Source organism: Sorghum bicolor, chromosome 6 (genome assembly GCF_000003195.3).
Source record: "Sorghum bicolor cultivar BTx623 chromosome 6, Sorghum_bicolor_NCBIv3, whole genome shotgun sequence".
Classification (NCBI taxonomy): Eukaryota; Viridiplantae; Streptophyta; class Magnoliopsida; order Poales; family Poaceae; genus Sorghum; species Sorghum bicolor.
In genome coordinates this window covers 6,631,473-6,658,096 of record NC_012875.2, presented here as the reverse complement: position 1 = coordinate 6,658,096, position 26,624 = coordinate 6,631,473, and the positions used below count along the sequence as shown (strand labels likewise).

The 26,624-nt window shown below is 45.4% G+C and overlaps 1 protein-coding gene across 1 annotated transcript; it reads left to right on the top strand.

Annotated features, from left to right (window-relative positions):
- Positions 735-1,677, top strand: LOC8069407 (pathogenesis-related protein PRMS). Its single transcript, XM_002447500.2, has one exon. The coding sequence runs from the start codon at positions 845-847 to the stop codon at positions 1,409-1,411; it is 567 nt and encodes a 188-aa protein (XP_002447545.1). The 5' UTR covers positions 735-844; the 3' UTR covers positions 1,412-1,677.

The window sequence follows — 26,624 nt, the reverse complement described above, 5'->3', positions numbered from 1 at the left end:
TCCAAATCATGTATCTGGCTGCCTCCAGTCTGAGGCTCTGCATGATGTAAACATCGAACCTTGTACTGTCTTAGCAGCGCTTTGCTGCTAATAGTAAGCTTTATGTTTATGCGTCAAAAAAAAAAATCGGCATCAACAGCTAGATAGTCACACATTCTGATTCTGGTTCGAGAGATTGCAAGCATTATTATAGTCACTAGTCAAATGCTGCAGGCATGCTAGTATATATATATGGCTACATACATTATATATAGGAAACAAAATCACGCACCGATCAATCGAATAAGTCAGTAGTGTGGGCGGCAGGGGCTTGCTTTGCAGCTGGTCTTGCTTGCTCCTTAATATTCGCTCTCACATACAGGACGGACTCCACCGTCTTCATAGACACCAGACTATCTTTTGAAAGATCCAGACCATATCATCTCCTTGAAAACAGCAAACCAGCCGGGCATACGAAATACATAAACATACAGCCATACATGAGTATGTAAGAATACTACGTACGTTTTGTCAAGGACATGATCTCGTTTTCTGCATCCCATATGCACTTGTTTGATCATTGTATAAACAATCTGAGAGATTCGCTTGTGCCTTGGATGCCAAGAATGTGTGTGCGATGACGTGAAACAGCTAGAACACACAATCATGCATGCTAGCCGCCATGAAAGCGTTCAAAGACATCGATCGCCCTACTCGACCACACCTCAAAATCAGGGAATATGACTTGGAATTGGACGATATATCGATCACCAAATCCGTCTATATAAATTCATGTACTCACGTCCAACTACCAATCCATTCCAAAACTTGGGCCCCTGAACATATTGGAACAACCAAGTACGTCATGGCGAGAACAAGGGTGTCTTCCCACTTGTCTATCTTCTTACTACTGGTCTCACTGTGCGCGCACAGCGCCGCCAGCGACGACGGCAGCGGCAGCGGCAGCGGCAGCGCGGACGCGGACGCCGGCCGCCACGCGCGCGCCGCGGCCACCGTCGCCGAGCTCCTGCTGGTTCACAACGCGGCGCGGCAGGTGGTCGGCGTGCCGCCGCTGACATGGAGCGCACAGATCGCGGCGTACGCCAAGGCCTACGCGCGGTCGCGGCGCGGTGACTGCGCGCCGCGTCGGTCGCCGCTGTTCTACTTCGGCGAGAACGTGTTCGTGGGGAGAGGTCGGCACTGGAACGCCACGGCGATGGTGGCGTCGTGGGTGGCGGAAGGGCGGTGGTACGACTACGGGAGCAGCTCCTGTGCCGCGCCGTCCGGGTCGTCGTGCCTGCGGTACACGCAGGTGGTGTGGCGCAGCACCACGCAGCTCGGGTGCGCCAGGATCGTGTGCGACTCCGGCGATACTTTCCTCGTCTGCGACTACTTCCCGCCAGGGAACTACGGCAAGGGAAGGCCCTACTGACCGACCGTCGTTGTCAGTCGTTGATCAAATGATCATGTCGACATCTCATCTGCGCAAACACTGGTTTTTCCATGTGTTATGAAGCTATACATTATTACTGTGTGTGGGGTGTTCGTTTATGCGTAAGGAGTGTCTTTCAGTTGTCATCGTTCCTTTCCTCGGGTGGTTCTTCAGCCCTGCCATGTTCCACCGATACGCTAAAAGTAAAACGATAATTATAATATAATGATTTGCTTGAGAAAACTCCTATATGTAACATGTCTGTGTGACCTGACGATGAGCATGATACGTAAGACACATTATAAGGAGAGTCTCATTAGAAGTATGATACGCAAGATACGCTAACGAGAGCTCTAGAACCCGACACTCCACACTCCCAGTGGGACTCCATTAGAAAGAACGCCCTAGGTCAGCCTGACGATCCCTAGGATCTTGTAGTTTTATCACAACCAAGTAGAAAGCAACAGAGAAGAACAAGAAGCAAGAACTTGAGCTGAGAGAAAATACTAACATTTGATATAATTCTGTTCTCTCAAAAAATATAATTCTAACATTTGATTCGAGTTGATGAGGAATTATTAGTTGTCCATAGGCATATGTGAAGTACTTGTTTGTTTACTCATGCTTATGACAAAAGATGTCTCTCTATTTCATATGTGGTGGCACTCGTCAGGGTTGCACTGGTGTATGCGTATATTACAGAGACAAGTTAACTTAGACTTGATTGGATAACAAACTAAATATTTTAGTTTGTGGTTTGATTAATTGAACAATCAGATGAACCAGATATGATAAGTTTTGTCCTTAATCATAATTGCATCAACAACATGGTGGTGTGGGAATCTTTAGAGAAAGATTAGGGATTATTTATTCTTAATTGAAATTACATCAAGAACTTAAGTGGTGTAGAAATGTTTAATTTACAGAGAAAGATTAAATGAAAAGAAATATATAGGAACCAAAACCGGATGCTTGGACGAACGTGGGAAACACATAAGAAAAAGGAGACTAAAATGCCTCCTAGCTCTTCCCAACGCCTCGTGATGCCTCTAGAAATTAGCCATTTTCGTTAATTTTATTTAGCCAAGGGTATTTTGGTAATTTCACAAATATTTCATAACTTGCCCGCCAGCCCACCTCCCAGCCAGTCACGGACATGGCTCCAACGCCGGTCCCATCCCTCGCGATTTGCTCTCTGCCTCGCCCTAGCCGCCACTGCCGTGTAGCTCTCTCCCTCACTGTAGCCGCTGCCGTTGCCATCGCACAGCATTGTGGCCGCGGCCCTGTCCTCTCCCTCACTCATTCTAGCGGCCATCTCACTCTCATCCTCGCTCATTAAGGCGACCGTTGTGTCCTCGCACGACGTCGCGCTGGCGCTCAGTAGCAGCTTTATTTAGGGTACTGTCAAATTCCAGTTTGCCTGTGTTCGTGGTCAACGATGTCGCAGGGGCAGCCGCACGGGGTTTGGAGGAGGGTGTTCATGCGCGCGACAAGTCGGGACACAGAAAAGTCGCCGTACGAGGTGCTTGGTATGATGTTGTGCTCTGTAGTTTGTGCAAGAGATAGACAACGGGTCAATCAAAAATCTTTGATTCACTGTGGCTTCGCCTAGTTCTGATAATCTGTTGTTGCCATACTTCTATGATTATGTTCTATTGTCTAGAAAAACCAATTCAGTGGCGGCTGAGTTCTAATTATGATAGGACTAGTAGTTCACTTAGGCAAGACATAGGAATGATTGATTCACTTTGTTTTTGGGTCTATGACTCCATAGAGACGAACGTGACAGTGTGAATTGAGTTTTTCTCGTGTTATGACAGCGAGTCAACTCAGTCAATACGTGGGAAGTATAAATTGATAAAGGTTAATTTTTTAAGTGGGTGTGGAATAAAAAAAAGGAAAATACCACATGCCCAAAAGACACTTCATTTTTTATCTTGCTGAATATTGGCAAATCAAATAAAAAATACAAAAAAAGCTAGAATTCAACCTAGGCCTCCACGCTGGACAATTCATTTTCTATGGTCGTCACCGCTCGGCTTGGACCTCTTGTTCACTCTCACAGGCTTCCATGGGCCGCTCGGCGTAGCTGTGGCATGCTTCTCATTTGGAAACTCCCCATCGGGAGATCATGACACCTCCATAAGAGGCCGGGCCGCTGTTCCTGGGCCGGACGGCCTGCGCACGCACGAGCTGAAGTGAGGAGGGGGAGCGGGCCGCAGCTGGGCCAAGTCAGGGCGCCATTCGATCGCGAGGTGGTGGCCAAACTAAGCCGCAGCAATCAGAGCCCTATGTTTAGTCCCACATGCTTGCATATGAACAACCAACGCAGCTTAAAAGCATAGGCGGACTAGCACCTCTCTAACGTCTACTACACTACCTGCTCTCAAACACTTGTCACCTGGGCTCCCCTTGTGGTTGATCCTCACCTACCTGCTGCTAGCTTGTGCTAACAAATTTTTTACCATAACTTTTTTTTGCCAAACCATTCATTTTAAAATTTAATTCTGTTTAAAACTGCCTCTACGGAGGCTTGAACATTCATATCCAAATCTATGTAATGTATTTGTTTTTAACCCTTCCTAATCTTTTCCAAATACATAATCCATATTAATTGTTTGGGCGATTGGTTCACTATTGCTTTTCCTCATCCATAGTTCATGCTAACTACTAGGGCTATTGGTTTAGTGTTGCGAGACATGAGAATGATCACTTCACTTCCTTTTGGGTAAGGCGCCGGATTGGGGACAGACAACACAGGAGAGTAGTGGCATATTAGGACCGGGCTAGTGGTTCATCACTCTGGCGAGATATGACACCAATCGGTTTACTTCCTATCACGTTAGGTATGTAAGAGTGACCAGTTAACTTCAATTCATGTTAGGCCTACCAAACCACTCATTGGACGAGCTACAAGCATCTAGGTTGAGTTGCTATCGTGCTAGGAGTACTAGTCAACTTAGTCGACACACATGACTGATCGATTGACTTTCTATCGTGTTATTAGCTTATTATTCTTCTGCTTGCACAACACGTGGCAGTGGCGGCTGAGTTCCTATCATGATAGGGCTAGTGGTTCACTTTGGCGAGACACAAGAATGATCGATTCACTTTGTTTCACATTAGGTCTATGACTCCACAAAGACGAACATGACAATGTGAATTGAGTTTTACTCCTGCAGGATTAGGCATTAGCACCGGTCGGGAACGACCTGTTGCCCCGGTTCCCGAGCCGGTGCTGCCCTTCCGGGACTAAAGGCCCACCCTTTAGTCCCGGTTCGGGGAACCGGGGCTAAAGCCCCCCCTTTAACACCGGTTGGTAATACCAACCGGTGTTAAAGGGTCCTGCCAGGACTGCCACGTTGCAGGACCCTTTAACACCGCCAACCGATGTTAAAGGGTTTCTTTTTTTTTGGTTCACTTCTTCGGTTCTGTTTATTATTTTTATATAATAATAATAGGTTTTTCAATACATATTTTTGCTGATACAATAATATATTTATATTACAAGCATATTAAGCATATATAAATGAAAATTATAGACTTAGCTTAATAATTAAGCTTTGCCTATAATAAAATGAATAGGCCACATCAAAAATTAAATAGATATGTAAAAAGCTTTATATATATATAGTTTTATACGTACAAAATTCGTAACACATATATACATAGAGTTTTTTCTCTCAATGTCTACAAACGATACAAATGATCATCATTGTTTGGAATAAGAGTTTCGTTGCCGTTGAAGTGAAACTCGCCGTTTGGATTGATCACTTGCTCGCGGAGAAATCCTGCTATCGTCTCTAGGATAGCTTTGATTCGGTCTTTTTGTATAAACTTTTCCCTCAACCATTCTGTCTTTAATTTGAAATAAATAAAAAAGGTATTAGTTATCTAAGTTATTCAATATAATTCAGGAGATAATGAAAAGAGACATGTAACGTACTCTGAGCGTCTCTGTGGGTGTTTGATTGACTTGTGCCATCATGAATTTGCACACGTAGTATGCACATAGATTGTTTCCCCCTTTTTGTCTTAAACACCACTGTACGATATATATATATATATATATATATATATATATATATATATATATATATATATATATATATATATATATATATATATATATATATATATATATATATATATATATATATATATATATATATATATATATATATATATATATATATATATATATATATATATATATAAAATATTCACGACCACGACAATAAGAAGGCTAAAAGTTAGCGAAAGTTTGCTAGCTAGTAGAACTTACTTGTGGATGTATTATGTTAAGCGGCGCTTTACATCCACTGGGATGTTCACGGTCAATGAATCTTTTCCAAACCCTACACACAGCCATTGTGGATCGTGAACTAATAATTACAAAGTCATATTATGATATTCTTCTAGCTGAGATCGACATTACGTACCTTTGAATAATAATGTTTACCATTTGTTGATAATTTTCTTGTGGTTTTCTCATTGAGTCAAAGATTATCAACCGGTTCTTGAGAATTTCAATGACCATGAGTATCCAGTGAAAGCTGTTTACACACACATATATATAGTCAGGCCTATATATAACTATATAAAACTTGTCTCGAGTAATAATTATTAAAATAAAATATGCATGCACTTAATAACTATATATCTCACTCGAAGTTGAAGGGGAAGAGTATTTTTTGTTTTTCTTTTTGGTTCACAAAGAACCTCATAAGATTGGTGCAGACTTCTGTCTCATGAGCTGCTGTCCACACTGCCTGCGGAGCTTTGAAAACAATATAAGGGTCAACGAACCCAATACTATTGTCATTTCTGATTCTGAGCTCTCTCATTTGGTGTCTGCATATATACATACAAATCCAAAGTGTGTAAGAATTATATACATGTAATTAAAGAAGTTAGAAGTATAATAAAAAGAAAAATATACTTACAGACAAAAGCAGCTGACAAGAGATTTATCGAGAGCGTCAAGGTGACATAATTGGTGCAATTCTTTGAACTGGACGTATATGAGGTCATCTCTACGGAAGTAGTGATGTTGTCTAATACGAACAGAAATCCAATTATCTCCCCTTTTAGACGCCTCAATGCACCATTTGTTTATTGCAAACATTTGTGTGCCGAGCTCATGTAAAGCTGAGGGTCGAATAGACTTCTGCCCGGTTCATATCTTGCCCTCTATTGATCAACTACCTCAGCTTTTTCAAATATTTGGCATTCAAGAATGGCGGCAATTTCTTCCATATTTAAACCGCTCTGTCCAAAGTAACGCTCAAGCGAGTCTAGCTCAGACAACGCTAAGGATTTCTTTGGCATCAAGTCTTCATTTGAGCCGTATTGATTTGGCACAATCAAAGGGGGCACCGGTTTTGATACTTCTCCGAGCTGTGGGACCCCTTTCCTACTCTCTTTCTAGGCTGTGAAGACATGACCAAAGACCGCTCATAGTCCGAAAGTGCTGGCTTTTTCTGAGCTTCGCGTTGCTTCTTTTGCTGGTCCGCCACCTTCTGCCTCAGTTCCGATGGCTTAACATAAAAGTTAACATAAAAGTACGGCTTTTCTGGGTTTAGCCGTTTTTTCTATCCTCCTTCAATTTATCAAAAAATTATTTCACCTCAGCTTTGGATGCAGCAATTACCTCCTCTTCACTCTTTTCGTAAGGTAATTTTTCTGGCGTCTTAGCTCTCTTTGCTGAGGCAGCCTTCTTTGGAGGTGGGCCCGATGACTTCGGTCGTTCTTGGGCGGACCGCTTCTGACTACCTCGCTTTGGAGGCGAGGGGACCGACCGTGCACTCTTTGGAGAGGGCGGTGCAGGCGGTGGAGGTGGTGGGGCCGATCTTTTCAGTGTTGGAGAACGCAGTGGAGGAGTTGGAGACCTCGGTGGAGGAGGTAGAGACCGTGGTGGAGGAGGTGGCGGGGTCGGTGTGGCCGCCGCAGATGTTGGAGGAGATCCAGCATTGTCACCGCCCGCAGCACTATGATGCGCTGGGGAGAGAACTGGACTTAGGTTGGAGGAGTCCCTGCAAAGAAAACAATTACAAGTTTTGTGAGCAAACTTTTTTTTTTAATTTCAATACATAATAAATAATATAAGAAGTAAAATCACACACAAACCTATGTTGAGGAATAATTATGAAGCGCTTGCGCCAACAAATAAATGTCTTCTTAGCTTCAGCTAAGGTCTTCTCTCCGTCTCCCCCTTCTATTTCTAGAGGCACATTGCCACAACCTTTCTCAACCCTATCAACCGAGACACTAGCAAATCCACTAGGTACTGGTCGATTATGGATTCTTGGAGTTCTCGTTCGCTCAATAGGGTTGACAACAGCGATAGCCACCTTTTTGGTTGCATTCCCATCTGGTACATGGAGCTCACAGGTAGTAAAAGCCTCTGTGACATCATCCACGGGGAAGTGTAGCTTCGTGTCATCCTAAATGGTTGGTACTTCTGTGGATGCGCAGATGCTTTTCAACTGGCCTGGAGAACTAACGTTGACCTCAGGCTGTGATGTACCTTGCCCTTTCATCATTTGACTAAGTGCTGCTTGCACTTGCCTTTGAATCTCCGCCTGCATCCATTCTTCACGAGCTTTCTCGCGCTCTTCTGACTGCAGAACAAAAGCTTCCAGGTGACGGATCCGCTCTGCCTCCTCATCCTTCTTTCTCTGGCGGCTTCTGTAGGTATCATGATCGGCTTGGAATGACTGTAGCCATGGAACTGCCCCATAGCCTCTCGTACGCCCACCGTGCTCAGGATTTTCAAACGCATAGGTGAGTTCATCCTTCTCCCTGTTAGGCCTGAACTCACTAGACTGAACCGCCTCTCGTGCATGGACTATTCTCTCTACTGCTCTAGAGATTTCTTGGCCCCAAACTAGCGCCCCAGTGTCTGGGTCCACGCTTCCCCCATGACCGTAGAACCAATGCTTGGAGCGCTCGCTCCAATTCTTTGCTATTGTCTCGGGTGTGACCCCCCTAGCAAGCATCTCCTGTTCCTTTCGGTCCCACTTGGGAACAGCACTCTTATAACCACCTGATCCCATATGATGGTGGTATGTTTTTTTACTTGCATTCTCTTTGTTTCTAATGGCTCGATCCTCGCCCTCTTAATGATGTTTTGTACTGCAAGAAGTCATCCCAGAAGGCCCTCAGCTTTACGTATTGCTTGAGGTTGAAATTTGGAGTCTCGTTTTTCTTGACAAATTTATTGTACAAAGTCTTCTTCCAATTCTGGAACAGTACCACCATCTTCTTCATAGTCCAGTCATAAATTCGCACCTTCAACTCTTCATCGTTGGTGTGGAAGGTAAAAACGTCTGTGACGGCTTTCCAAACTAACTCCTTGTCACGATCAGAGACAAAACTGATCTCAGGAGCACCTCGCTTCTATCTCCATTCACGAGCACTAATCGGTATTTGATCTCTCACAAGGTATCCACAGTGACTAACATATTTATTTGCATGTTCACCAAGTGGTCTGCCTATAGCTATCTCAAACTCGGAGATTACATAGCGGCCCTCCAACGGCTTCTTTGGCCCTCGTGGAGGTATGCTTCTCCCTGTAGAGGTCGATCCAGAAGGCTACACGTAGATATAGAAACAAAAATACTAAATTAATAACCAAGTAAGTCTAAAACCTAATGTAAGAGATACATTATATATGTTTACATTTACATACCTCGCCGATATTTCCTTCTTGTTGCATGATAAATTGTTGCTCAGGCGCATTGCCCTGTTGCTCAGGGGCATTGCCCTCTTGTTGCTCAGTCGGATTGCCTTGCATAATCTCGTTGTAATCAATAAAGTACTGACTACCGTCGTCGATCATATTATGAATGGCATCTTCCATATACTCACGATCATCATGAGGAAGGTCGGCCATTTCTATGTCTGCAACCATATATATATATATATATTCTATATAAGATAAGAAATACACTAGAATAATATAAGTGCTAGAGTGCTCCAAACTAAAAAATAATACTAAAAAAATAATATGAACAATAACACCAGAATAATATAAGTGCTAGAGTGCTCCAAACTAAAAAATAATACTAAAAAATAATACGGACAATAACACTAGAATAATATACTAGCACAATATATTTCATAACAATTCAAAACACTACAATTCATAATATACTAGAATAATATACTAAAAAGTCTTTTAAGCCAAGTAATATACTAGAATAATATACTAAAAAATAATATTAGAATAATAGTATAAACAATAATAGTATATGTTTTAAGCCAAGTAATACACTTGCACCTAGAATAATGTACTAAAAAATTAATACTACAAAATGATACAAGAATAATATAAGTGCTAGAGTGCTCCAAACTAAAAAAAATAATACTTAAAAAAATAATACGGACAATAACACTAGAATAATATACTAGCACAATATATTTCATTACAATTCAAAACACTACAATTCATAATATACTAGAATAACATACTAAAAAGTCTTTTAAGCCAAGTAATATACTAGAATAATATACTAAAAAATAATACTAAAAAATAATACTATAATAATAGTATAAACAATAATAGTATATGTTTTAAGCCAAGTAATACACTTGCACCTAGAATAATATACTAAAAAAATTAATACTACTACAAAATGATACAAGAATAATATAAGTGCATATATATACATAATGATACAAAATAATAGTATATAAACTGTTGGTATAAAATATAAGTGCATATATAATGATACAAAATAATAGTACATAAGTGCATATAAAATAATAGTATATATACATAATGATACAAAATAATAGTATAAAATAATGATACAAGAATAAAATGATACAAGAATAATAGTATATATACATACATACATACATATATATACATCATTGAACTCCTTTCGTCGGCTCACTGCCTCACCACCTTCAGCCTCTACCACCTGTGCAAAAGATTTCTTAATGTGTTCAATGTATTCTTCCTCCCAGTACCAACCTGTACATCCGCCGGTACCATCCCACTGAAATTAAAAGAGAGAATCAAAAGTTTAATTAATATCATTTAAAAAATATGCACATATATAAGCAAATATCTGGAAATAACTCACATTATGATCCGGACACTTGTAGAATATACGATCCTTGTTTACTCCCTCTTTCGACACTTTGTACTCCATCACAATCTTGTGCCCACACTTGCCACAAGTAATGAGAGGGAGTTCCGGCCGGTATCACTTTTGAACTCGTTGAGAGACCGAATACCCGGTCACGGCTGCCATCTACTATCCTTACTCAATTTTTAAACAATTATAAATTCCACATTTACTAGTAAACATGTATGATTAAAGAAGAACCTAATAATATCCTTTATTTGTCTAGTTACTTCAACAACTCTTCTAAATTATACAATGGACATTATGTAGTAATAAAAATAAATCAAGTGATATTAACAAACCAATTAATTTAAACTATCCTACTTTCTAAGATCATAAAAAGATACTATAATTCATTCTTGCAAACTACATTAATACTAGGTCAACCATAAAATATGATATATATATATATGGATACTAATTCATGTGAATGATTCAAAATAACAAAGTGGATTTGAGCTAAAAATGATGAGAACATCACAAGCCAAAAACAACATGAAAAAGACAAGAAATGCTGAAGTTAGTCACCTCCAAGCACAAAGAGACGATGACGGAGTCGAAGAAGATCAATGATGGGCGTCGGAAATGAAGAACAAGGAAGAAAAAGCTCCAAGAATAACAATGGTGCTCTCGGTTTCAAATGGGCGGGGGGGAGGGGGCGGGCCTATAAACCGGAGCTTTAGCACCGATTCAGGGCAAAAACCGGTGCTAAAGGTCACCCTTTAGAACCGGTTTGTGTGCCAAACCGGTGCTAAAGGGTTTGCCTCGGCCCGTGGCACTGGCGTGCCAAAGGAGACCCTTTAGCACCGGTTGGTAACACGAACCGGTGCTAAAGGGTCCCGCCCCGACAACACCTGTCAGTAGCCGTTGGGCAGGACCCTTTAGCACTGGTTCGTGTTACGAACCGGTGTTAAAGGGCACGAACCGGTGCTAAAGGGGCCTTTAACCCCGGGGCGCAAAAAGGCCGAGGTTTTTGGCCATTTTGGGCATCGACCAATGCCTCATTCTGTAGTAGTGTTTATCTCGTGTTATGACAATGAGTCAACTCAGTCAATATGTGGGAAGTATAAATTGATAAAATCAATTTTAAGGTGAGTATGGAATAAAAAAAGGAAAATACCACGTGCCCAAAATACACTTTATTTTTTATCTTGCTCAATATTGGCAAATCAAATAAAAATGCAAAAAGCTATAATTCAACACTAGGCCTCCATGCTGGATACTTCATTTCTGTTGATGTCACCACTCGGCTTGGGCCTCCTATCTACCCTCGCGGGCTTCCATGGGCCACTCGGCGTGGCTGTGGCGTGCTTCTCATTTGGAAACTCCCCATCTTGAGATCATGGGGCCTCCATAAATATAGGATCGCTCGCTCTTTTCCAGGTCATAGCTTCGTCCTCCCCTCCGCGTTCATCTCCTCTCATCGTCCAACACTGTCGCTGCCGCCGCCGAGATGAGAAAGCCAGCAAAAGCTGTCATGAAGCTGTCGTCGATAGCAAACAAAGGAAAAGCCTCTGCAAAGCCATCCGCGGCCGCAGACGGATTCAAGACGTGCCGCAACTATAGGTACGGACGGCGTCCGTGTCTATCGGATCGTCAACATATGTTGTAATTGCTTGAACCCAGAGTGGCACGACTGCATAAATGGATGTTTGTTGTCCACCAACACCGATGGCAAGGCAAGTGCGGATACGAGCACCGACGAGTCAATCTACGGGGTACCTTCTTGCACGGTTGTTCCTAAGGGCCTATTTATTTTACTCCAAAATCCATGTGGATTGGGAGTTGAAAGGGATCATTACATCCCGTACTAGTGGAAAATATATAATTAATGAAATTTATTTTCATTCCACAGTCACCACAATTATCGCCGAACACATACATTCATGAAGTGTAGATCAAGATGCTGAAAGACAAAAACAAAGCATTGAATAGGCGGATCGACTTTCTCCAACAGAATCAGGAAGCCATGTCGAGATCAAGGACCTCAAAAAGGTGGTCGCTGCCAAGATTAAGAAGCCTTAGAAGAAGCCTTAGATGGTCACAGTTTCAGTAGTGTAGTGGTTATTTAATTTTGCTAGTTTAGGAACCTGAAATTAAAATGAGAATTCAATCAAGCATATATATTTTCTCTCCTCAATAAGTTCTGTGTTTATATGTGAACCGAAACCGTGAGTGTCTTGCTTTCAAACTTTTTGGAATAGAATTTAGTCTTGAATCCATGTATCCTGCCTCAAAATTTCAACGTCGGACCGGGCCAACGCCCATCATCAGACAGACAATGGTACGTACACAGTAGCGGAGTAGTCAGCGACTGCAGCCCGTCAGACTGAGATATGACGGAAGACTCCACTGTCTCCCTAGTCTGACACCGTCCAGAATCTATGCACAGAGGTTATTCCTTGTTAGACCCGGGCCTACGCATGCCGTCGGATGGCCGACGAAACTGTGGATACAACACACACAACCAGCGATCGTCGGACCAGGAAGACAAGAATCGTCGGACGGTACGCGCACCCTGTTCCTCGCACTAGACAGTGAGAGTTAAGACCCGTCGTGATGGTCCAACACCTTCTGTGTCTCGGTCTGATGGTCCCTTTTTCTTCCCTTTCTACAAATTTCCTCGCAACTCCTTCTCCCAAGCAATATCCATGACCCGCTGCTGCTCCTGGACTGCGGCATGCAGGAGCTTGGCTCTCGTCGACGTCTGGTAAGGCGCAGTAGGGTTGCAGAGCGGTTGGGGCCGCATCACAGCCCATTGCTTGGCGTACTCCTAAGATCTCGTGTTCACATTTTCCAGGAGACATGGGCCGACATAGGCTAGGGCACGCATACAACCCACGATTTATGTGGCATTTCAACCGCTACAGCTAGGGTTTTCTTTGAGATTCCTTTGGCATTTGAACCATCACCGCCTAGGTATCCTTCGCATTTCCCTCGGCATTTGAACCATCATTGCCTTGGTTTTGATCAAGAACATCTCTTATTTAGATTGGTGCCTTCTCTATCTCGTATTGACCTTATCCACCAGTGGCACCATCATCTTTCTACTATGCACGGCATGGTGATGACATGGAGTATGGTAGCGCAACGAAAGGTGGTGAGGGGGAGGGCGCTGGCGGTGCAGACACAGAGTAAGGTGGCAAGGTGGGAGTTTGTTGACGGTAGATAAGTCCTCTTTTTAACCGTCAACATATCATGAGAAAGGACTAAAACAAGTATATCACCTAGTTATACAGGTTACACTGACAGATTTCCATAGGTTTTGGTGAATGGCTGTTTCTGCAGGGGGTTATCAGGAATTGACCCCTTGGAGGCCCACATGTCATGATTACAAAGAGAGAAACAAGATATCTACGCCACATATACAAAAGAAGGATCTAGAAGAGTCGAAAATCCACCAGAACAAAGCAGAACACGAGGCGGAGTCCGGGGAAGGGCGCCTAGAGGGGGCGGCCGCCCTGCCCTCCAGACCAATTAGGAGTAGTCTCGTGGATCGAGCTATAACTGCCTTTGAGGAGCAAGGATCTTCGTCTGTTAAGTCAGTTTGATCCAAGGGCTGTGGTGTTTCCTAGGGGGCTATAAATACAACCCTGACCCCCTAGAGATCGTCTCCTTCATTAGCTACATCTACAAAAGAAATTAGGTTTCATCTAGTAGAGAAGTAGAGGTTCCTCTAGTTCATCTAGTTCTAGTTCTAGTTCATCTAGTTCTAGTTCTAGTTGTCTAGTTGTAGTCTAGTTCTAGATCTAGTTCATCCAGTTCTAGATTTAGTTCGTCTAGTTCTTCATGTTCTTTGTCTAGTTCATCAAGTTGTAAAGGGAGAGAGAGAGGAGGATAGAGCTGAGGAGCAGCCGGATCTGTCGGATCTTCCTCAACATTGTACTTTTGCAGCATCTGGTTCGTCGCTCAGCAATCTCTAGGTTCTTTAATTATTGTTTTTAAGTTTAGTTCTTTATTGTATTCTTACTTCATTATACTTACTTGATCTCCGTTTGTATTGAGTGCTCTAGTTATTCTAGATAACTAGAGTACTAAACGCTAGCGTAGACATGGTGTCTAGGCTATAGTTTACCTGAGTTTGCGCCCAATTCCACGGATAGTTGTGGTAGCCCCAGGGATGACAGCCCTGTCAGGCCTTTGTAATCCACCATGTTCGGATTGGTGTTTCGTAGAGCTTTATGCAGCCTTCTCCCAACTACTTTCTTTCTAGTCTTATTCGAGAGTTGGAAAGGACCTGCTGCTCCATAGTAAATATAGTATAGTAAGCCTGATCTTGATCACCCAATCAACTTAGAAAACTCTAGAAGGTTCCTCTCTACCCACCAAAAATATATATCTTTCTTCTCTTATCTTTATCCTTGGACGGCCTTGATTCTCTAGTACACTTCAAGTTCTCCGTGGAAATTGATACTCTGGAATACTCCCGGGTGAAAGCTACATCGGTATCTATGTGCTTGCGGATTTTTCTGTTTGTGTTTAAAATACCCAACAAAGGCGCTAGTGGTGTCGCCGCTGCTGGTGCTAACACGACGCACCAGCTCTTGATGTTTTACCACTCGGGACAATTATTTGGGCTTCCGCGTATACTGGAACTCGATGGTTAACATAAGAGATAGCGATTTATCCTAGTTTGGGCCGTCAAGTTCGATCTCATGTAATAACCTTTATGTCCAATCAAGTGTTAGCCTTTGCGTTGTATTGAAAGTGTTTTATTGTTCGTTCTTACAAGGGGTCCTCTCAGGCTCTATATCGGTAGAGACGGATGAGGGGTGGCTTATTATCCTAGATAGATTCATAGATAGTGTTCCATTTTTAATGCAGAAGATATATTTTATAAGAATCCAGCTAGTCCGGTCTTATTCTACTCATTGGAGTCACGCCTCAATACTCTTCCCTCTGGAATCATGGGCCAGTCCGAGGCCCATCTTCTGGAATCCTGCCGGTGAGGAACCCTGAGGATCCCGTACCGACAATACGAGTCTTGTCAATTTATTGTGCTTTTTACCTGTGTGCCACTATAAAAGTTCAGAATGACCTATGTACCATCGAGACAAAAAAAAAGCTCCTCGGTACCCTTGTCCAAAGTTTTCTTTCCCCGGGTGCCACTTCAGTTAGTTTTGCTTGTAACAGCACTTAACAACCAACAGAAAAGATGTTTTTGCCCTTGGTTACAGAATGCATCAAATGGCGCCAATGTAATCCTATGATTCCCCCTTTTCTCTGTATATGTGCATATGAAAAACTTTAATAATTGTAATAATAAATTTGCAATGTATCCAAAATAATCGAAGCAAGAAAGGAGAAACTCACTCATCTGGTCGCCCATCCGCCATCAGTGTCTACAGCCTCCTCGATCCGATGCTTGGATCCTCACCAACAACTCCTGCAATCTTCCCCACCCGCTCGCTGGTGAGGGCGATGCAGCGCCCTTCCCCCACGCAATGGCAGCGCCATTCTCCCGCGCGACAAGGCTGCCCAGCTCACACGACGGCGGCGCCTAGACCCCCATGCGATGTGCCCCTCGATCCGTGGTGCTCGGCTCCCTCGGGACGGACTCACCCAACACTAGTGCTTGATGCCACCGCTCACCTCCACGCCACCCAATGCTCTCTCCTCTCCTCTTGGGTTTGGGATTGAAGTGAAGAACGATTGGGATTGACTGGAAAGAGTGAAGGGAGTGCTCCAAGTGAAGACTTTGGACTCTATAGGGATTGACTGGAAAGAGTGATGGGCAAAAGAGTAATTTGCCATCCAACTCTGTTAGAAACACACAGCAGTGTGACGGAAATGGTACGCAGGTAAAGAAATAATTTAGCAAGGGCACTGAGGAACTTTTCTTTGTTTCGATGGTATGTAGGGCATTTTGAACTTTTATAATGGCACACAGGTAACAGGCTGAGATCAAGACACTCTAGGTGGAGCCAAACAAGTACAATGTGGAAGGAAAAATTGATGTTGTTGCCCAAACCCACTAACCTACCACTATATAGGTTGATCAAGATTTTCATCTTTTTGGTCCACTTAAATACTAGTCAAATTTACAACACATTGTCATGTATTATTATTTTCTATGCTCAAAACCTGAGTGCAAACGGTTTTTTGTGGTTGAGTCAAACATAAAGTCTTGCAAAAGCTATCATGTATGGCAGCCAAAAAAAGTTAAATCAAACAATTAATCAACAATAAAATAATTGTCTCAATGTTATAAAACGCATAGAAAAGCCGCAAAAGAATGCAACTTAGCAAGGCATCTAAAATGATATTTGAGGCAATATGAAACAAGTGCCGTCACAAATGAAATAGAAAATTCAAAAACAACCTCCAACATGTTTTGTGGTAATATTTAGAATACCATGAACTATCATCGAGAATATTTACATATAGAATGTGAATTCTCAAAGGGTTTGACAATGAAAGAAAAATGTATCCTCTCCAACTTCACAACCATGAATCCATTATACTTTAGGCTTGAACAAGGTGACTAAGGATGCCACATAACATTAGTAACCTACAATTAATTCTAGAAAAAGGAAGTAGTCTCTAAGAATGTTTCTATACATTAACTCGAATAAACAATAATAAAGCATTGAAGAAATGAGCTTGCACGATAAAGAGTCTTTGTACTGCACCTCATGGAATATGATTGGTCATTCAATCCATTGTTACTAGCATCCACAATATCACTGGCATCCACTGTGGTTCCTTCAATGTCTCTTCTAGCCCATTGATGTCTTCCATTTGCATTATTGAACATATCTCTAAGGTGTGTGACATGGAATAGCTCATTTTCTGTATCATCTTCCCATTCATCACAACCTATGTCATGTATATCCCTTGACTTCATCCTCATGACTACAGCCCACCTAGGGTTTTGTTTGTCTATCTTTAGCATAAAACACCTGGTCAGTTTGGTTAAGAAAAATGTATATTTCAAGATCAATCTTTTCACTTATATGTATCAGGCGTGAGAAATTAGCAAGTGTGTAGCCATACTTGTCCTCCTTTATTCCTCTTTTAGATAGAAAATCAACACATTCACATTTTAAAAGTACCACAGAAAAATTCCTAGAATAGTTTAGCTCAATAATATCAATTATCCACTCTCCTTATATAAGTAGTTGTTTTAGTTTGTGCTCATTCATATAGTGTGGACTCGGTTGAACCTGAAAAGGATTCTGAAATTATATTTGATGTGCTCAAGTCGAGTTAATGTATAACTGATACAACAGAATTTCATGGACTAAAAGCTATTTTAATTTCACTAGGGCATCCTAAATTGCTTCCTTTCTGTTATGACCGCTGCACGTGACATTTTGTTTCATTTGTTTTTTTCTAGAAAGTTTGATCCATAATCTAGGCCTTAAGTCAAAACGACCTGGGAATTATTGTGATGAATGTCGTATAAGCAAATATTTCGTTAGCAATTTGTTTTGCAGATTAATTAGAGATGACTTAATGCAATTGGTGTTATTGCATTGAAAACTAAGCACTTCTACAAAACAATGATAGCAGGAGGAGCTCAGCCGCTACACTTTGACATTTAGGTAAGCACACTGCGTCGGCAACTTATGAAGCAGCTTTCATTCGCTCACACAGGCAGAGGCAAAGTAGCTAGCATTTGGTCACTTAGGTTACAAAACACTTCAGTATGTGAGATTGTAACTTGGTATGCATACTATAAATATTCTAGCGAGATACTTATTGTTTGATTGCTCAGACTAGAGAACACAAAGGTGGTGAGGTACATACATTCAGGGCATTTCTTAGTTGAAATACTTAGATGAGGATATACTTTACATAAGCAATACTTACTGCTCGATTGTTTCAGTATTGCCATGGTATGCTAGCATGTTTATTTTATTCAAGATAACTGAACACTACTATACACAAAGTTAATATGTCATGCTCTAGACCATCCTATCTAAACCATAGCACTTTACTTGTTCTCAAACTCCAAGTTCAAATAATGTGGGGGTATAAACCCCTATACCCTTACGGCTAGACTTGGGCCAGGAGACTTGGCCCGTTACGAGACAAGCTCAAAGCTTGATCTGACACCTTGGAGTTTAGTGCAAGGGAGCAAGCCGTGAAAATCAAGCAGGATTCTAGTCGGTTAGAATAGGAATTGATATCGAACTATCTATGGCAATTGTAACCGACTAGGATTAGTTTCCAGATCTGTAACCTTGCCCTCCGGACTATATAAGGAGGGGCAAGGGGCCCCTCTAGGACAGAATATTCTCTCAACACAATCCAATACAACCAGACGCAGGACGTAGGTATTACGCCAACTCGGCGGCCGAACCTGGATAAAAAGCTTGTCCGTGTCTTGCGTCACCATCGAGTTCGTAGTTTGCGCACCGTCTACCGATAAACTACTACCGTGGGTATACCCCAAGGTAGACTGCCGACTAGCTTTCGTCGACAGTGGCGCGCCAGGTAGGGGGTGTGCGCGCAACTTCTTCGGCGAACAAGATGGTCACGATCCCAGCTTCCGCGGCCGTGCCTGAAGGCCTCACGTTCACCATCGGCCAGATCACGTGGACGACGCGCAGCGGCGGCCTCACGACCACGGCTCCGAAAGAAACTCAGATCCAATCTGAGAACACGTCGTCTCTGACCACTCGCGTGGCGGAACCGAGCGCCCGACCACCGCTCCCGCTCTACAAGGGAAAGAAGATCGACTGCTCGGACCTTCTCCAAGCGCTCGATCGCGCTGATTCCAAGCTACTCGAAGCTTCCCAACTAGTGGATGGAATCCTGCGTCAGCCTGATCAAGCTGCTCCAACGGGTTTTTTCAAATCCCGTCGGCCAACTCGTGTCGTTACACACGAACGGCTGGGCACGTCTCTGACGATAACCTCAACTCCCTCAGGACGATCTGTCAAGCTCAAGAAGGGAGACTATCCTTGCGGCCTGAACAACTCGGCCTCTCTCTACTCGTGGCACATCCAATCCGTTTTCAGCAAAGCGGGTTGGCCGCCAAAAAGGAACGGTCGTCACTACGTCAACATGGTGACAGTCCAAGAACTACGGGACGGCCAGGCTTCCAGCACCAACTCTAGCATCGGTTACGTCCCCACCGAAGTTATAAACACCGAAGACGAGGACTACGACCTGGATTTGTCTTCACACCCTCCGGGTTTCCCTCGTTTTCCGGTATTCCCCCCCGGCGAGGAGATATTGTTTTCAACGTCAGCGCCGACGAGCCGGTCGTAGATGGAGAAACAGATCAGCAGAGGCAACTCCGCGAGCAGCGCAACGCCGATCGCGCCCGTCGACGTGCAGACGAGCAACAACAAATTCCACCGCATAATCTTAACGACGCTTTTGACATGGTCGGGGATCAGCCAGTCTACAAGACGCCAAGTGCTAACGTGGCTGTCGCCATGGCTAACCTAGACCGGCTCCCTGATACCCCTGAGTGCCAGGGAGTCCGGACCAGCATCCGAGCACACCTGATCGCCGCAATGGGACAGACAGCCACTCTGCTCAAGAGAGTCCAGGACGTCTCTTACACGGAAGCCACCTCCGACCAGACTAATCGTAGCCGGACTTCACCGCCTCCCAGCAGGTGTCACCGCAGCCGCTCTCCCGACAACCGTCGAAAAGATTCACGGCGTGACGATGGTGGTCGGGACACTGACGGTCACCGCGAGCAGAACCGCAGACGCGGTCAAGAAGTAAACCAGCACAGGGATCTCCGGCACAACATCCCTCCCAAAGATGCCCGGGACCGCATCAACAGGCGCGCCATAGAGAGAGCAGTCCACGAAAACCTGCGCCGTATCGAGTACGATGCAACGCACGGCCCTCCGGGCCTAAGACAGTTCTCCTCACACCTCCGCCAGGTCGTATGGCCCCGCAATTTCAAGCTCGAAAAACTTAAAAAATACGATGGCAAGGAAAATCCAGCGAACTGGATCACTCTCTATGAAATCGCCGTCCGATCAGCAGCGGGAGATGAGCACGTCATGGCCAACTACTTCCCCGTAGTACTCGACCAGGCTGGTCATCAGTGGCTTCTTGGCTTGCCCGAGGACTCCTTCGACTCTTGGGGAGAGCTACGCCAGGCTTTCATCGACAACTTCATCGCCACATGCGAGCAGCCTGGAAACAAGTATGACCTCGAAAGGATAAGGGACAGGAAGAACGAACCTCTTCGCGATTACATCCGACGATTCTCGGATATGCGCCTTAAGATCCCGAAGATTTCCCACGACGAGGCCATCTCTGCCTTTATCAAGGGCCTGCGTTTCCATGAGGTGCTAAGGAACAAGTTGTTGCGTAAACGGCCAACAACGGTGGCAGAGCTCCTCGCCACAGCCAAAAATTATGCCGACGCCGACGACGCAGAAAAACTAATCCGAGACGATGCGAGAGGTCCCGACCAGCCTCCCCGGCGAGATGACGGTCGCGGTCGCTTCGACAACAGGAACCACCGCCGCCCCGACAATCGCGATCACAGAGAAGGTTGGGATCGGCGACGCGACAACCGCGACGATTTCAGAGGAAAGCGCCCCCGCGACTACGATCACGAAGTAAATACGGTAAAGCGTCCCAACGGGCGGCGGGACTACCAAGAAGACTACAACAAAACGTTGAAGGGACCGTGCCAACTACATCCAAAGTCTAATCATACCATGGAAGAGTGTCGCGTCCTCAAAAGCATCTATACACGGCAGGCCGCCCAAGACAACTCCGCTAAGAAAAATGGCAAGCGAGACGAGCACCACCACGAAGACGAGGATGAAGACCAAGATAGGGACCCCCGACACCAATACGTCAGCCCCACTGACGTGGTCCACTCCATCTTTGGGGGCAAGGTCTCCATCGAATCTAAGCGAGAAAGAAAGCTTTTAAAGAGAGCCTGCCTTAACATAGACAGCACGGACGGGCTGATCGCAGACCCAAAATTCCCCTCGTGGTCGCACAGGGAGATCTCATTCAGCAGGAAGGACCAGTGGGCCGCTATCCCAGAGCCAGGTCGTTTTCCTCTGATCCTGGACCCTTGCATCAACAGCATCAGATTCGAGCGCGTGCTCGTGGACGGGGGAAGCTCCATCGACATCCTCTTCCGCAACAGCCTGCCCGCTCTCAAGATATCTCCTGCACAGCTAAAACCCTACGATGCCCAATTCTGGGGGGTTTTGCCAGGACAGAGTTCAGTGCCCCTCGGACAGATAACATTGCCTATCCAATTCGGCACACCCGACCACTTTCGGACAGAATTCATCAACTTCGTGGTCGCGGACTTCGACGGGACCTACCACGCTATACTGGGCCGACCATCGCTGACAAGGTTCATGGCAGTCCCGCACTACTCTTACCTGGTCCTTAAGATGCCTACGGAGAAGGGCGTCCTAACCGTCAGAGGCAATGTCTACACCGTGTATACCTGCGAAGAAGAGAGCTTCAAGATCACCGAAGCAATAGACCTCTCAATCCGCATGGCAGAAACAGCGACCCAAGCCGCGCAGCTGCCCCCCGACCAGCTCCAATTACCCGAGCAGGAGACAGCCAGGAAGAATTCAAAATCCAAGGAGCACAAAGAAGTACAGCTGGTCGACGGCAGCCCCGAGAAGACGGCCCTCATCGGGGCCAATCTGGATCCAAAATAGGAAGACGTGCTCGTCAGGTTTCTAAGGGACAACATGAGCATTTTCGCATGGAAACCCGCAGACATGCCCGGCGTCCCACGAAACCTGATCGAGCACTCCTTAAATGTCTCGAAGACCGCAAGACCAATCAAGCAAAAGCTGCGACGGTTCGCTCGTGACAAAAAGGAGGCTATCAGGACAGAAATAACACGGCTTCTAGCAGTCGGATTCATAAAAGAAGTGTATCATCCCGATTGGCTCGCCAATCCGGTTCTTGTACGCAAAAAGAATAATGAATGGAGAATGTGCGTTGATTACACTGATCTCAATAAACACTGCCCTAAAGATCCTTTTGGTCTCCCTCGCATTGACGAGGTGGTCGACTCAACGGCCGGATGCGAACTCCTCTCTTTTCTGGATTGCTACTCTGGTTATCACCAGATCTCGCTAAAGGAAGACGATCAGATAAAAACATCCTTCATTACTCCCTTTGGCGCATACTGTTACACGACCATGTCCTTCGGACTCAAAAACGCCGGAGCCACTTATCAACAGGCTATCCAGAAGTGCCTCCACGATGAGATTCATGACGACCTCGTCGAGGCCTATGTCGACGACGTGGTCGTAAAAACAAGGGACGCGAGCACCCTAATCAACAACTTAGACCGAACCTTCAAAGCGCTTAATAGGTTCAAGTGGAAGCTTAACCCCAAAAAGTGCATCTTTGGTGTTCCTTCTGGTCTACTGCTCGGCAACGTTGTCAGTCGTGACGGCATACGACCAAACCCTTCAAAAGTAAAAGCAGTACTCGACATGCGGCCACCCAAGAATGACAAGGATATTCAGAAGCTCACCGGATGTATGGCCGCCCTCAGTCGCTTCATCTCAAGACTAGGGGAAAAAGGCCTCCCCTTCTTCAAACTCTTGAAAGCGTCGGAAAAATTTTCTTGGACAGAGGAAGCCGACGCCGCATTCACTCAGCTCAAGACTTTTCTCACTTCACCACCTGTCCTTACAGCGCCTCAGCCCGATGAAGACCTACTCCTTTACATTGCTGCAACCGACAGGGTTGTTTCCACAGCAATAGTGGTCGAGCGAGATGAACCAGGTCATGCCTATAAGGTCCAGAGACCCGTTTACTTCATAAGTGAGGTCTTAAACGAGTCCAAGGCCAGGTACCCACAAATACAGAAGCTCATATACACCATCCTAATAACGTCAAGAAAGCTGAAACACTACTTCGACGGCCATCGAGTCTTGGTGACCACCAGTTTCCCTCTCGGGGACATTCTGCGCAATAAAGATGCCAACGGCAGAATCGTAAAATGGGCGATGGAGTTATGCCCATTTTCCCTGGAGTTCTAGAGCCGCACCACAGTTAAGTCTCAAGCCTTGGTCGATTTCATTGCTGAGTGGACGGATCTTAACGAACCTCCCGTTCCCGATGTCTCCGACCACTGGTCAATGTTCTTTGACGGATCCTTGAACATCAACGGTGCCGGCGCTGGGATACTGTTCGTGTCGCCTAACAAGGACAAACTACGTTACGTCCTTAGGATCCTCTTTCCGGCGTCAAACAACGTCGCCGAATATGAAGCATGCCTGCACGGCATAAGGCTAGCCGTCGAGCTGGGAGTCAAGCGCCTCTACGTCTATGGCGACTCTGCTTTGGTTATCAACCAGCTCAACAAGGAGTGGGATGCAACCCACGAGAAGATGGATCTCTACTGCAAAGAAATTCGCAAATGGGAAACCAACTTCTACGGCATAGAGTACATCCACGTGGTCCGGGATAAGAACCAGGCAGCAGATGCGTTGTCAAAGTTAGGGTCATCTCGGGCCCAGATACCGCGGGGTATTTTCGTCCAGGACATTCACGAGCCAAGCGTAGGTTCCGGCCCAGTCGAAAAGCAACTCGCTGAGGCAATGCTCATAGACGATGTCGATCCGACAACCAGTGGTCGTGATTGGCGTACCCCGTTCATCAAGTATATATTGGACGGGTCAGGCTTTCAGGACAAAACAGAGAACGAGCGCCTCATTCGACGGTCAAAAAACTACATCCTGGTCGACGGCAAACTCATGCGAAAAAACGCAAGTTCCGAAGTACTGCTCAAATGCATATCCCAAGATGATGGTATCAAGCTCCTAGAAGACATACATGCCGGATCTTGCGGCAATCACGCCGCATCCAGAACGCTGGTCGGGAAAGCCTTCCGAGCAGGTTTTTATTGGCCAACCGCGGTATGTGACGCAGAAAAACTGGTCCGACACTGCGAGGGATGTCAGTTCTTCGCTAAAAGGACACACGTACCTGCTCATGAAATTCAAACCATTCCGTCATCCTGGCCCTTTGCCTGCTGGGGGCTTGACATGATTGGGCCTTTTAAACCAGCTCCCGGCAACTTCAAGTTTGTTTTCGTGTTAATCGACAAGTTCTCCAAGTGGATCGAATACATGCCTCTGGTCAAAGCAACCTCCGAGAAGGCTGTGGAGTTTCTCAGTCAAATCATACATAGATTCGGCATCCCGAACAGCATAATCACCGACCTGGGTACTCAGTTCACTAGCACCACTTTTTGGGACTTCTGCGATGATAGGGGCATAGTCATAAAATATGTGTCAGTAGCTCACCCACGGGCAAATGGTCAAGTTGAGCGCGCAAACGGAATGATCATTGACGCCCTAAAGAAACGGCTGTATGCCGAGAACGACAGAGCACCCGGTCGATGGATGAAAGAGTTACCGGCTGTGGTCTGGGGCCTCCGAACTCAGACCAGTCGGAACACAGGGGTGTCTCCCTACTTCATGGTTTACGGCACTGAGGCAGTCCTGCCGTCTGACATAACCTTCGGTTCTCCTAGGATCGAAAACTTCAACCAGTTAACAGCCGACAGCGCCAGAGAGCTCGAAATCAACTGCATGGAGGAAAAGCGTTTGAATTCTTGTCTCCGAACAGTAAAGTATCTCGCGGCCGTCAGGCGATACCACAACAGGAACGTCAAGGACCGTTCCTTCGTGGTCGGCGATCTGGTACTTAGGTGGAAAACAAACCAAGAAGGAATGCACAAGCTATCCACTCCCTGGGAAGGACCCTTTATGGTCGCCGAAGTCACACTACCTACATCCTACAGATTGGCGCATCCAGACGGAACACGCGTGCCTAACTCCTGGCATATAGACAAACTGCGCCGATTTTATCCATAAATTCCAGTAACTTTTGCTTGTAAGTCTCTTATAGTTGGCAGTAATAAAAGTTTTTCTTTTTTGGCTATACTTTGTTTACACGCAGAGTTTTCGACGAAGAACAACAATATCCTCTGCGACGGAAAATCTTAACGACCATGAAACAAGCACAGTGACATGTCACTCCGACAACTTCACAGCGCTCAAAATAGTAGTCATGACAAATTCAAAACTTTATTACAAACTTTACATACAAAGTTTACAATAAACACCCTGACGGGCGGACACTAGTCTACTCCTACAGACTATCCTACTGGCCTACTGCTCGGGCTGATCACCCGCCTGGCCTTGCTGCCCGGACGAAGGGGTCGGGGCCACCGGCGCCTGGCTGGTCGAGACCGCAGGCGTCGACCGCCCATCTCCCGCAATAGACGCGCCCGACAGCTCCCTGGCCGACCTGTCTGAACCTGGCTGGTCGGGGGGAGTGGCCGTTCCGCACAGGTTGATGTCGTCGATCACCGTCGACGACAAGCCCAGCAGACCACCCCGAAGCTCGTCCGCCTCCTGCGGGCCGACCTCCTTGGGGTACCCCTTCTCCAGCCTGGTCAAATCGACCAGGGGGTAGTGGGCGCGCACCATGCTAAGGATGTGCGCACCAGCAAACTCCCCAGCGTCCTTCACGAGGCTGATCAAGTCCAGGACCGGGGACACTTCTTTCCAGATCTTACAACAGTTGACCTTCCAGGAGTCCCGGTCCCTCTAGGTGCTTCTTGGCGTTCACCTTGAGCACTGCAAGACAAGCAAGATGTTAGATTCAGTGTGTCAAAAATAAAAAAAATGATAAACGACGACTAACGGAGGCGGTGCGTATTACCAGACAACTCCTGGTCCTTTCGGCTCAGCTCCTCCCCTGCTCGGCGTCCGGCCTCCAGCGCCCCGGCAAGCTCTTGGCTGAGCTGCTCTTTCTCCTGCCGAAGGCGCGCGACCTCCTCCTCCATGTCTGCACGAATAATTCCCAGATTAGCAAATTCAAATAACGCGGTCGCACACAGCCGCCCAAATGTTCGAGACTAACCTTCTCGCAGCCGATACTGGTCGGCTAAGCGTCGGGTAAGCTCGAGACAGCGCTCTTCCTGAGCGCTCTTCTCGGCTACCTTCTCCCCAACCTCCGACCGCAGCCAGTCTACCTCCGCGGACAAGGCCTTATTCTCGGCCACGATCCCTTCGATCTGGTCAAAGCACCGTTTCCGGTACTTCGCCGTTTTCATTGCGCCCTGCAAAACA